Source organism: Eschscholzia californica, unplaced genomic scaffold (genome assembly GCF_041429995.1).
Source record: "Eschscholzia californica isolate CP2 unplaced genomic scaffold, dmEscCali1.0.p SCAF_2, whole genome shotgun sequence".
Lineage (NCBI taxonomy): Eukaryota > Viridiplantae > Streptophyta > Magnoliopsida > Ranunculales > Papaveraceae > Eschscholzia > Eschscholzia californica.
The window spans coordinates 30,434,623-30,448,901 of NW_028238309.1; the positions used below are offsets into that span (position 1 = coordinate 30,434,623).

Below are 14,279 nucleotides of genomic sequence, written 5' to 3' on the forward strand. Positions count from 1 at the left end.
CTAATATCTTTGATTGCAATAAGGAGACATAAACCCTCTAGTGTGCGTGTAAGCAAGGTCACATAAATAATATTTATCTGCATCAACAAATACAAAATAAAATCATTTTTAAAACTCTAAATGAAATCTTATTAAAATAATGAACAAATTTTACCTAGAGGGGGTAGTGGAAATCTCAAAGCTGGGTTACGGACAGTATCAGATAAAACCCTAGAATCATGGGCTACACCTTCCCATCCAGTTACCACAAATAAGAACTTCATATCAAAATCACATACTGCCATCACATTTTCAACACCCTCTTTGCCACCTCGTCCTCTAAAAGGAATTCTTTTCTCAGGAGGAATCACTGCATGAACTAATGTGCCATCCAATGCGCCAATAGCTCCTCCGAATGCCCCTTCTCTAAGCCGCTTATGTGTTCTTACTAGTGGCATTGGTTTTTCAAAATTTGGTGGAACTATCAGTTCCTTCACGAATTCTTGCATAGCCCTCAGTACTTCATGAAAAAATTTACTTATAATTTGTCCTGAGTGTTGAAAACGATGTTTAATCATACGATTGGTTTCTTTATGACCAACTGTCATTAAGAACATGGAAAGTTTTTCTTCAACATCTACATGTTTACTATCACTAAGAAACCCTTTATCTCTTAAATGAGAAGACAACTCAGTAAACGCATTTTTATGCATTCTTAATAATTGATACATCACTATCGATGGGCCATCTAAAAGTTCTCGTATGTATGCTTCGCAAGTGAGCGAAGAAACACATAACCTTCGGCGAACGTTGGGACTACGAACTTTATTAGGTTTGAAACGTAAGAGTAACAATAATGCAAAAAAAATAAATATTTCATCTTCTTAAATGAAATGTAGAATTATATCCGCATTTGATACCATGTCGACCAAATTTAATATATCTACAAAGAAAAACAATATAAATCATAAGCAACACAAACATTCATTAAAATGAAAATGAAAATCTAAATGTCATATAAAATAAACCATGATAACGATAAAATTAGGTTACGACACTAAATGTATTAAGAATCTTATCAGAAAAAAACTTAAAGAAAAACTAAAAAACCTAAATAAATATTAAAGTTAAATTCAACCATACGATTGTTTCACTAGTTCTTCTAAAAAGACTACCTTGTCATCTACGTCTTCTTGCATCATGAAAGTCTTTCGCAATTCAATATTTATACAAAGTATGATTGTAGCAGCAGCATAATTTTTGTCTAATTGAACATCAGGTATGACCTTCATTGCATTTATAATCTTAAGACATTCATCAACAGAATAAGTTTTGGCTTCTACACCTTCTTTAAGTTCTTGCTTGATTTTCTTTGTTAAAATTTCTCTATCGGCTTGGACCCTTCAAGATGAGAGCGCATTATTCCAATTAATTCACTGTACTCCGCACTTGCTCTTTTTCTTTTTCCTGAACCTTGAGACCTTTCAAGAGTAGGACTTTGTGAAATAGTTGGGTCTTCCACATAAGCATCATTATTTTTTGAAAAATAATTATCTTTGTCAAGATCCACAAAAGTTTCACTTTCATTAGAAGTGAATTTATCATAGTCATCCATTAATGAATCATCATGCACATCTTGATCAAATAGAATGGACTATAAGCCGTTTCTCCAGTTGAGAGTGTACCCTCAAAGAGTTGCTCCAACTCCTTAAAATGATTTAAAGGTTGACTTCTAAACTTTGCAAACCTCTTATCTTTCTGCACATGCAAAAAGAAAGAAACTAAATTATTACTTATGTTATACTAAACTTAATAAAATAGTCTTTATCTTAAATATGTTTTTTTTTTTTTGCATTGATGAGCTTAGGATTAAAGGGCCATACCCTGAACAGCAAAAACAAAGCTACAAAGCAACAAAGATACAAAAAAGAAAGCAACAACTATTAAATCCATGACTTTCTCATTCTAATTCTACCCTCTCTATCTTCTTTGATGATCTTCTCTAACTCAGGGGGCATGCTATTAGCAACCAGGATTAACTCAGCAGCAGGCTTCATCTTAGCCAGGAAGTCTGCACTATGATTCACTTCCCTGACTACATGCTTCACATGACATTCCTTGAACTCAAACCACAACTTCTTGATGCTCATCCAAACAGGCCAAGCTATCCAAGGAGGCAACTTCTCAAAGTCAGAGAGCAGTGAGACCACAGCCATAGAGTCAGTTGCCACCCACACATAATCACTATGCACTTGCTTGGCCAACCTCAACCCCAACTCAACTCCTTGAAGCTCATGGACAAGAATGGAAGCTGGGACAGCAGCAGCAGCTCCCATTAGAAGAGCAGCACCCAAGTCATTCCTCACTATAGCTCCAAACCCAGCTGAATCAGCATCAAGGGATCCATCTGAACTTACAAGAACCCAGCCAGGAGGAGGAGGAGTCCATTTATAACCCCTGACTTTAGGCTTAGATAAGCTAACATTCAAGTTCAGCCTCTCAACAACAGCCAAATTCTGCATATTGTCTTCTATCCTGCCCTTCCAAGCATTGACTTTGATTCTGACTTCATCCCAAATAATGGTAGCTACTGCAGCAAGACAGAGAGATTTCTGCCTGAACACTCTACTGTTTCTTTCTTGCCAAATATGGTAAATGGATGCATTAAACACCAGCCTACCAACTTTAGCCAGGACAGACTCACCATGAAAGTGTCTACTGCACCAAAGAGCTACATCCTGAAAAGAAGAACATCCAGCCCAAACAAACCCAAGATTAGCCATAAGCCTGTGCCAAAGGTCTTGAGTAAAGCTGCAGCTGGAGAATAGGTGGCTTTCAGTCTCAATGCTAAGGCCACAAATGCCACAAGAGACATCAATCTGCATTCCCCAAGAGCTCAATCTTCCCCTAGTTTTCAGACCATTATTAAGAGCAAGCCAGGTAATGAAACTGTGCTTAGGCACACATTGAGAATACCAAACAATAGAGTGCCAACCAACAGTTTGGCTCCTAGGCCTAATAGCTTCATAGGTCTCCTTAAGAGTGTAAACCCCATGAGAGCTCACTCTCCAAACCTTCCTGTCCTGATTAAAACTATGCACAGCCACCTCATGAAGTCTAGAGAAAACTACATTAAGATCAGGCTGTAAAAACCCAGGCACATACCAAGCTCCCTCCCTAAGAAAACCTGCAACTTTGGTGTTAATGCCAAGGAAAGAACTATATCTGTGTTGTTCTTCAAACAACTCATATAACACCCCAAGAGGGTGCCAATGATCAGTCCAGAAAAGAGTGTCTTCACCATTCCCAATGATATGAAATAGAAAATCCTGAGCCTTAGCCCTACCAGCAAGAATTTTCCTCCAGCACCAAGAACAATCCTTTGGTGCATCCATGGTCCAAAAAACTTTATCCCTAATAAGGTGCTTTTGGACCCATTGAACCCAAAGAGTGTTCTTGCTGGTAACAACCTCCCAGATATGCCTCATGTTCATGGCCTGATTAAGCACTTCAATATTTCTCACCCCAAGACCACCTTCAGCCTTAGGCAAACAGACCAACTTCCAATTGACATTGGCTCTCTTTGAACCTAAGTCAATCCCAGTCCAAAGGAATTTACTAAAAATTCTATTGACTTCATTGTAAACCCTTTTAGGCAAGACAAACACAGAGAGCCAGAATATCAACATACTGTTCAAGACCACATTCACTAACAGAAGCCTACCAGCAAAGGTTAAAAACCTAGCTTTCCAGGATTGAACCCTTCTTAATATCCTCTGAATCAATGGTAAGCAATCAGTGTAAGACAACCTTGTAGACAGAAGAGGCAAGCCAAGATACCTGATAGGCAGAGCCCCTTCCTGGAACCCTAAGATCCTCAACAAATCCACCTTTAGCTGCTCCCCAACTCCAGCCAAAAACACAGAGCTTTTATTACAGTTAGCAGCCAACCCAGTACCTAAGAGCAAGCCATCCAGAACTCTTTTGAGGGCAACAGCAGAAGTAGCATCTCCCTTCATAAAGACCATAAGATCATCTGCAAAACAAAGATGAGTAATAACAGGATTTTTACACTTAGGGTGCAATTGAAATTCACCAACCATCCTCTCTTTATGGATAAGAGCAGCAAACACTTCCATCACCATTACAAACAAGTAAGGTGAGAGAGGACAGCCTTGTCTTAGCCCTCTGTGGCCTTCAAAGTACCCATTAGCAGCCCCATTCACAATGATAGAGAACTTGGGTGTGGTTACACAAGCTTCTACCCACTGAATGAACACCTCAGGAAGCTTAAACTTCTTAAGTATCTTCAAAAGAGCTGACCACCTTTATCTTAAATATGTTACTTGCCTCAGTTTTCCATATCTCCTCGGGTCAATTGAATGTTTCTTGTTCAGCATTGTAACCATGACCAGTCTTATGTGTGAGTTGTCTTCAAACCATATACCTACTCTTCATAGGACTCCACTTATTCTTAAGGGTCTTTTGGTCAAAGTTCTGATTGTATTTGTTATTCAATTCGTTAATAATGTTAGACCAATTTTTTAGAGAACTTCCAGCGTAACCAAACACCCTAACCGACTCCAAACATAAATCAATGAAATCTTTCTCCATTGACGGGTTCAATTTCCGATTTGCATATTTTTTTGTCTCTTTCCCGGCAGACTCTTTACGAACAATATTTAGCTTCGACATTCTTCTCATACAATGTAAACAACTCAAAAAGATTTAATAGATTTTGAGATGATTTTTACCGAAATATTTCATCTTCAATAATGAATTGAACTGGTTTATATAAACATTTCATCTTCAATAAATAATGTACGAATAACATAAAAACCATAATATTTTTAATGAACTGAACGTGTTTATATATTAATTAATGAATAATGTTAAATAACTATGATGAATGACCTTGTTTATATATTCTCTTTGATGATGTAAAAAGATTATGATGAATGAATAACAAAAAGATAAATAATATTATAGTAATTAATGTCATAAATTATTTAATCTAAAAAAATTAAAATAGAGACAAGACATATCAATCAAACAATAAATTAATTAAATAATAATAAAAATTTATGGAGAACAATACCTTATTAGGTGTCTTCTTCCCTCTCTAGCTCTTTCTTCACCCGATTTTCCCTTTGTCACAACAAACTTTTTAGGTTTTAGGGTTTTAGGTAATTTTCAAAAGGTATAGAGTTTAGGATTTTAGGTGGTTATTAATAGGTATGTCTTTTTAATAGGTAGACTTTAGATCCTCTCTAACATTAATAGATAGGTCTTTTTTTTATTATTACTAGGGTTTAGGTGGTTTTGGGTCTTTCACAAGAAAAAAAATAGGTGGTTTTAAGGATGTTATTTTCCTAAAGCCGCTCTCTCTCTAAGAAAGAAAAAGGTGGTTTTAAGAATGCTAATTTCCCTCTCTAGTATAACACTTTAGTAGGCTCACTTTTCCATACTTTATTACTGGACAGTAAAATAAGATAGGTTGGGAGTGGGGAGTCGTGGTTTTAATATATAAGGATGTATGTGGTAATTTTTTATTTTGTTTAGGTCTTTTTTGTCTTTTTAGCACTTACAAGTGGAGCTTACTTTTTTGCACTTACTTTGGCATCACTTACAAGTGATTTTCACTTATTAAGTAAAAAAATAAACGACCTAAAATTACCGTCCCGCACTTATTAAGTTAAAATTACTTAATAAGGGAAAATCACTTAATAAGTGCAAAAATCATACACCCTCTTAGAGTGAGAGTGTGTGTGTTAGAGGGAGAGATGCATGCTCTTAGAAGACGATTCCTTCTTCCTTTATTCAATCAGACATCTTTTCCGGCAAGATCAATCAGATATCACTGACTCAGACGATCTCATCCACAATAATTAGCAGCTCTCTTCCACAATGTACCTTTTTTACTCCATGGTTCGCCCTTCAACGTTGTGGTGTTAAAGTTCTAGGCACTGACGTACGCCTCTCTCTCCCTCTCTCTATCTTCAATCTTTACACCTTCTAATACCCCCTCAAACGAGTTTGAAATCCGTATTAGATCTCTTTGTGAACAACCTAATTCTCAATTCACTAAAGCAATTGCTCTCATTGACGAATCAATCATTTCAGGTTATATACCTTCTGCTTCAGTTTATAATTTCCTTATTGAAACCCTAGCTAAACCCAAGAAGTATAATTTGTCTCTTTCAGTTTATAATCGAATGACTCATGTTCAATTCTTTCCAAATTATAGTTCTTTGTGTGCTTTAATTTTATGTTTCTCAAATACCCATAACCTTGAATCTGCATTTGGAGTTATTGGGTTGATAATTAAAAGCGGTTTGACTGTTAATTTGTTAATGTGGAATGTGATTCTGAGAGCTCTATGCCAAAAAGGTGAGGTTTTTAGGGCACTTTTCGCTTTTTCGAGAGATGGGGAGGAATAATACTTCTCCTGATGTTACTACCTATAATACATTGATCAATGGGCTTTGCAAGGAAAAGAAGGTCGAAGAGGCATCAGAATTGCTAGTTGAGATTATTAAGGTGAATTGTTACCCTAATTTAATAACTTATTCTACTTTAATTGATGGTCTTTGCAAGATTAATCAAGTAGATATAGCAACCTATTTGTTTGATCAAATGCTCAAGAGAGGCCTTGATGCAGATGTTATTATATGTAGTACTCTTATAGATGGTCTATGTAGTTGCCGGAATGTTGATAAGGCGAAAAAGCTCTTTGATGAGATGTTGGAAAAGGGAATTTGTAACATATACTTGTTTGGTTCATGGTTTCTGCAATTCGTGTCGTTGGCAAGAAGCTACCGCATTGTTAAATTCTATGTGGAATGTGGGATTCATGCAGAAGTTATTACATATACAATTATGATTGATGGGCTTTGTAAAGATGAAAGCTTTACTCAAGCTATGAAAATTTTGAGATTGATGAAGGAGAGGGGTGAAGAACCGAGTACTGTAACTTATAACATTCTAATTAATGGATTATGTAAGTCAAGTAATGTTCGTGAAGCTTTTGAGCTTTTGGAGGAGATGATTGAAGAGAAGAAGTTTCCTGATGTGATGACTTATAATGCGATAATGAGAAGATTATGCCGTATTGGGAAACTCGATGAGACAATTGAGCTTCTGAATGGAATGGCAAAGGGTCAATATTATGTTGAGCCAGCTGACATGACTTATAATATGCTCATCCAAGGGCTTTGCGATCAACATCGTCTGGATAAGGCTTTATCAGTTTATCAGAAGATGTCTGTGAGAGGAAATCTCTATAATTTGGTGACTTATATATAACGTCCTAATTAGCGCATTTGTAAGTGCACGAAACGTTGAAAAGGCTATGGATTTTTGGGACGAGCTACATGATTTCGGGTTTGTCCCAAATACCTTCACCTATAGTATCATGATAAGTGGGCTTTGCAAAATGAAAATGGTAGATATTGCAGAAGAACTTGTACATGAGATGAAGTGTCATGGACATACTCCTGCTTTGCTTGAATATAATTCGTTGCTTGCAGCTTTTTGTAAAAACCGTAAGCTTGAAGTTGCGCAAAAGTTATTCGAGAAAATGAGGGATGGAAGACTCTGTGAACCCGATGTGGTCTCTTATAATATCTTGATTAATGGTATCCTCAAAACAGGTGATCTTCAAGCTGCAAAAGAGTTGCTAGCGGACATGCTTCAAAGGGGTTTGGATCCTGATAGGATAATCTTCGCCACTTTGATAAATAAATTCTCAAAATTAGGGGAAATGAAAGAAGCCAAGAATCTATTAAAGAGCATGGTTTCCCGTGGACTTCCACCAGATGCTTTTATATATGATTCTTTACTGAATGGCTACATTGACAAAGGTGAAACAAAAGAAGTCATGACACTGTTCCATAAAATGGCAAAGGAAGGAGTTGTTCTTGGTACGAAGTTAACTTCTACTATATTGAATAATTTTTGCTCTGTAGCGATAATCCTGAATTCATGGACTTATTGCCAACCTTTTCACCCGACACATCTACACAGAAAAATATCTCCTGCTCTGAGTTGTTGAAGAGATTAACAAACTTTACCACGAGCTTCAAGTGCAAGCTGCTTGATATTTATGAATCACAGCTACTAGACAAGCTTCCAAAATTCAATATTCTTCTTCTAACATATGCCCTACAATATTTAGTTATGCAAACCTTTGTTGTATGTTTTTAAGCTCAAAATCCTTAATTGGGACAATTCGATGTCCTTGAGAGATTTTGATTGGTTGAAAGAGTAAAGATTGTATTTTATTTCATCTGTCATTACTTGATCCCAAATTGAGTAACAATCCACTAGATGGATCAAATGCATTTAAAGACGAGCTAACATTCATAGCACACTTCAAGTACAATTGATCAGTTCGGAAAATACGTATTGATATGGCATTATTTGCAGCTAAAATGGGGTAGCACATTTGAACTTTGTTCCCTAATAAGCGTTCTGGGTAAATGGATTTTCTGGCAGTGTAGCATTCTCAACCACTTAAAATGTGTTTTTTAGATGCTCTGTAACAACGGTTGTTTTGTTTTGTAAGTGATTGATAATCAATCTGTTGGTCGCAGGTCAGAAACGAAAATGTCGTCCAAAGGAAAGGTTAACTTCTTCGATGCTCTAATTGCTCATCTCTTTTATACATTCTTATCAACACTCTGCCAAGCATGAAAGAAATGATGTTTGGTGGTATTTGTGGTGTGTATTCCTTGTTAAGTGAAGTCATCGCTAATTTGATGGTAAATATGAACAGATTAAAGAACCTGTTGTTTGTCGAATTGATTTTTTAGGGATGGATCATGTCGAGCACTTGGTACGATCTTGTCTTTCAAATTTTCCTTTACTGAATCAGTGGTTCAATTTGGTAATGTCCCATTTTAGCTCACTGACGAGACTAAATTTTCACGACAACAACAAAAATTGTATTGCCATATTTAGTTCTTGCCTTTATGCTAGCAATTCATCGTGCACTATCTCCCGTTTATACTCTACCACGTAGAAGAATTTATATTTTCGAGTATTATTTACTACGATGTTAGCGGCTCTCGGGCTCTCATCCTTACAATTTTTTTTTTCGATTTTGTATACATCTCATAAGGTTACGTTTATAAAAGTCGTTGAACAACATAACTTGAATAGCAAATATTATCAATTATGTACATCAGTTTGATACTTTTATGAAAACATATGGAGGAAATACCCTTGGACAAATTGCAACACACAAGGCTGGAATTTTTAAGGTATGTGTTGTTTCAGTTAACAGCCAAAACAAGCAAACTTTCTAACTTTCTTTGAGCTATAAGTTATTTATTGCAATAATCAGTTTTGGGTATTATGATGTCTCGTTTTCAAGATATTATCTGAATTAGGTTGATTCACCCTGCTTTGAAGCCTCTTATCCCGGGATTCACTGTACTCCAACTTCCCGAGGTGATGGATGTTATTCAAGAGAAGGCTTCTGAATTGAAGGTATGTCGTCTGATTTTTTATCCAATGTATATAATATCTCTGGAAAAAATTAAAATAAAGGAAATTTGGTCAAAACTCCCTAGGCCAATTTTTTTTGGGTAAAAAATTATCCATATTTCATCAACATTTTTAGCCTTGAGCTCCTTATGTTAGGTGTGTATGGGTTTGCACGAAATACGACTTGCACATAGTTTTTATAGATTTGCACAAGGATCTTAAGCCTAAATACTATTGGCATGTCTTTTAACAAAGACCAACAAGAAATTTTGTTTTTGGCTCAATTTCTTGAGAAAATAAAGTGAAATAAGATGCCGAAATTTTGGGCCGACTGGCTTCACGGGTTGGGTTACGCTGCAAAATTACTATACTTGCATTTGATACTTTTTATATTTCAAAGATATTTGCTTTAAGTTAAATTCAGATGATCAATATTCGAGACCAATAATTGGTAGCAGTGTGTCACACTGATTGTTTCTAACTTGCAGGTTCCTTTGGAAGTGGTACCACCTCTTGATCCAAAACAGCTCAATGGATTAAAATAGAGCTTGTCTGGTGATCACCAATACACCGATGTGCCCTTGCTATTGCTCTTTGAAGATGTTGGCTTCAGAAAACAACATGCCCAAAGGACATCATCCAAAATGTTGGTCTAATTTTACCCACCTTCAACTATCGTTTCTTTGATTAAGTATTAAACAGAAGCGAGAACTACAACAATTAGAAGCTGTTAGAATTAGAAGTTGTCAGAATTAGAAGCTGTCGGAAAAACTAATTTAACTAATTGGTTAAGGATTTTTTTCACTCGATCTACTCAAAAAAATTAAGGGTTCTTGATGGAGAATTATAACCAACTGATTTAACTGCTCTTAGGGCAAGCTAACAGATAAATTTTCCCTATTTTATGGTTTGTGTCATAAATTCATAGAGTTAGGACACATGAATCAGTCGACTGAGAGTTTCTAGTGCTGCCATTTTCGTGGCGGATATTGAGACATACGGGATAGCATTAGGAACTTCTTATGTTGCTTAACTTTTCCGATTTGTTTAACATTCTTGCCTATACATTTTCTTCATTTTGCTCCAGATTGTAATCTCTAATGAAGAATACAGGTCCAGTTCCACTTCAATCAAATAGAAAACTACATATCTTGGTTGCTTATCATATCTTGGTTGTATCAACAGATACTGAATTGTTCTTTATAAAACTTTTTCATCTTATCTATCTCTACTAAATCCTAACTTCGAAGCTATAATTTCAGGGACAATCTTTAGAATTGCCAGCACCATTTCTCAGAGATCTTGCAACTGCACATCTTTTTGGACGGGCACAAATTTTCTACGGAACTCCATTGAAAACTTCCAACACATCAGAAATGAAAGATAGTTCTTCTGGTGATCTGACATTTTACTTAGATGGAGCTCACAGTCCTGAGAGTATGGAAGCTTGTGCTAGATGGTTCTCCAACACCGTAAAAGAAGATATGAGTTATTCGTCTAGGAATCCAAAAGTTGAGGGACCATCACAAAATGGTTTTGTTCGAAGTGAAAGCGGAAATTTTGAAGGGTCGAAGAACTTCTCAAAGCAGGTAATATCTGTACAAGGAACTGAACTCAAATTTGTGTACATTTGGATGATCTTGTTCCCTTTGGTTTTCTACTCCTTTTATCCTTTTGATTCATACAATTCATCATAAAAATAAGTATTGAACTTCTTTAATTTTCTCAACTTCTTTACTATTCAACTGCATGGAGGTGAGAGACCCTCGAGCTCTTCTTCCTAAGCTTGTCGATACTTGTGCTTCCTCAGGTATTGCTTCGTTTCAGAAAATCATAACGCGGTTATGATATTTTTGTTCAGCTAAAATGAGACATGAACTTTTGGATATGTGATCAGTAGTTCATTTTCAAAAGCCGTTTTTGTTCCAAGTATGTCAACATATAATAAGGTTACTTCCGCCTTCGCCATATCTTCAGATATCGCTCCATAGGATTTATGATAGCAAATGACTCTCCACAAAATCTGGAGAACATAATCCAAGGGAACAGTAAGAAGCTTTCATAGTTTTACTATCTTAACTAGATTCATATATATTTATTCTAGTCTTTTGCCTTAATGTTGCCTTGTCGGTGAATTTTTTTTTTTTACCTTGATGAACCGATTCGCTCGTTCTTCAACCTTCAACTTGTCTAAGTAAATTTACCTATGTCATGGTGTTGGTTGAGCTAGCTGAGAATGTATGTTGTTTCCACATCTCTTTAATTTTTCTGATTATGATAAAATGTTTTCTTGTGTCATGTGCGCTTTCAGATGTCGTTGTTGATGAAAACTTCAAAGCGGAAAGTCGGGAAACGTTACCATCTACTGCGTTCCTCTATTGACATCCTAATAATTGCAGTCCGGAACCTGAGAATCTTACACGCAGTGCTTTTATGCCTTCATTACCCTTGGCAATCAAATGGTTATGGGATAGGAAAAACCCCTCTGAGAATTGAGGTAAAAGAAATGAATCTTTCTCCAACTTGAACACTTCCTCGGTGGCTGGAACAAACTCTAAGTGCTTAAATCTACATATTCCTTTTCTTTTTGGTAAAATAATCGACATATTTAGTTTGGTATCTTGTTCTCTTTCAAGCTAGCTACTGTCATTTTCAGCATTTTCTTCTCTTTCAGACTGCATTTGAATCTCGGGTTGACTAGTCTAACAACTTTGTAATTGATTTGCTAGTGACTCTAACCATTAAATTTTATTTATCAATTTAAAGTAAAAAGATTTTTATCATGCCCTAAAAGAGGAGTTGGCGTCTTATAATTGTAATTAATCTTGGCTGCATACTCATATGTAACATTCTTTAATTTTTTTTTTTTTTTTTACAGTTTTCAACTGTCGTCCATAACCTAAAACATCCAGTTCAATGTAGAAGAGAAACGAAACTATTAGACCTTTATTTTCAAGAGAAAACAACGGTGAAAACGTAAAAGATGATGTGTAATTTTGTTGGTATGTTCAGGTACTGGTAACCAGATCACTCCATCTAGTTGGGGATGTATTGAATCTCATGAAAGAGAGGATGATCAAGCTAAAAGTGGACACTCTTATTTATTTATTTGGAAGGCATTTGATTCATATATCTAAAAGTTTGACTTGTTTCAATCATCAAGAACATTGTTTTCAAGTAGCAAGAATCCGTGTCTTATTGTTGTTTCTTGTTGTGGCTGTTGTTGTTGTATCAATTCCCTGAAATTTGTTTATTGTCTGCTTGGGATCGTATGTGAATCATTACGATTGTTGTTATTATTGATGTTGTACTTGAAACTTAAGTATCAATAAGAATGTTTCAGATGAAAAAGTGTTCAATAAACAAGGAGATACTGTTATTTTATAGTATCTAATCTTAATCAGAGGTATGAACTTGTTCAAAATAGTTGCAGGTCTGAAGATAATGCTGCATGTTTTAGAAGAGGGCATCATTCATGCTCATATGTTAACTACTACTCAGTGCTCAGAGTGCCTATGCTTCTTTAGCTAGTATGATGCTAGGCTGGTAGCGAAGGAAGAGTTTCAAAGACAGTGAAGGGTTGATGAGCTACGGTGTGGTTGGTAGTGGTGGTGGGTTTAGGGTTGTGGTGTTGTATGATTAATCATGTATACATCTTTGCAAATGAAAACAACAATACTTGTTGGAAACTCCGGTAAACGCTTACATGTTATTTACGCTTTGGAATTGTATAGTTTAAGTGAAATAGTAGTACTTTATTTGCCTAACTTCCGCGGATTAGGTAGAAATTGTCCCATATTATAACACTTACACAGGTCCATCATAGACTTCCAATTAAAAAAAAGTAACACTTACTCGAAGGAGCTCTTGCTCGTACACGATTTTGTAAGCCCATGATCAAACATTCTCATACAAACTATTATCATTTACTTCTTCTTCTCTTCACTTTTCTCCCTCCCTCTCTCTACTCTATTCGGTGAAAGGGAGGATCCTCCTTTCGTCGACGTTTGATAATTCACACTTCGTCTAAATTGGGAGTTACAGATCTAGATGAAGAACCGTCTTGATCTGGAAAGAGTAGAGAAGGAGAGAAGATAAGAAGAAGAATAGTAAGAAAAAAAAGGAAAAAAAGAGAAAAAAAAACTTATTTTTGTTGAAAGGTGTCGTCCGACAACCTTTTGCAAGAGAAGAAAGTGGAGGTTTGGTTGATCTAACGGCATTAACTGTGTCGTTAGGTCAAGCTAAAATATGTCTATACCAACATTGCCTTCAACAATTTTCATAAAAAAAAACATTGGCTTTAACAACAATAGGCACTCCCTGTAAAACTTCCCATTTGGTTGAAAGGGTTGAAAGGGTATTACCAACATTTCCTTTAACAACAACAGGCACTCCCCTTAAAACTTACCATTTGGTTGAAAGGGTATTTTGAATCCTTTGAGGGGTCCCCAAATAACGAAGGGAATTTTGGGTCGAACTACTCTCGCCAGGTAAGACGAAAGTGAAGAAAATATCATTTACCCCTCTCTTCTCGCACTCACCTCTCTATCTTTGGTCTCTCCCCTTGTCTCCATAGCCACCCTGAAGAAATATCAAACCCACTTCAAGAACGAATGGTTTATGAGGGGGAGATGCCCGAAGGAAGCCCTAATTTTTTAGAAGCCTTTTTGATGATGTCGAGATGCTTGAGAAGACTAATTTTTAGAAGCATCTCTTATGATGTCGAGATGCTTGAGAAGACTAATTTTCAGAAGCATCTCTTATGATGTCGAGATGCCGGAAGGAAGCCCTAATTTTGAAAGTCTCTCTGC

At 36.1% G+C, this 14,279-nt stretch overlaps 1 protein-coding gene and 1 pseudogene across 1 annotated transcript; one reads left to right on the forward strand and one right to left on the reverse strand.

Moving 5' to 3' along the window:
- On the reverse strand, positions 1–1,594 carry LOC147557352 (uncharacterized). Its single transcript, XM_086658809.1, has 5 exons — positions 1,461–1,594; positions 1,123–1,380; positions 900–922; positions 155–802; positions 1–77 (listed from the first exon to the last, which is right to left on the reverse strand). Exons 1-5 carry the CDS (start codon positions 1,592–1,594, stop codon positions 1–3), a joined length of 1,140 nt encoding a protein of 379 aa, XP_086514935.1.
- Positions 1,595–5,511: 3,917 nt separating this feature from the next.
- Positions 5,512–8,184, forward strand: LOC147557353 (uncharacterized; annotated as a pseudogene).
- Positions 8,185–14,279: the final 6,095 nt, after the last annotated feature.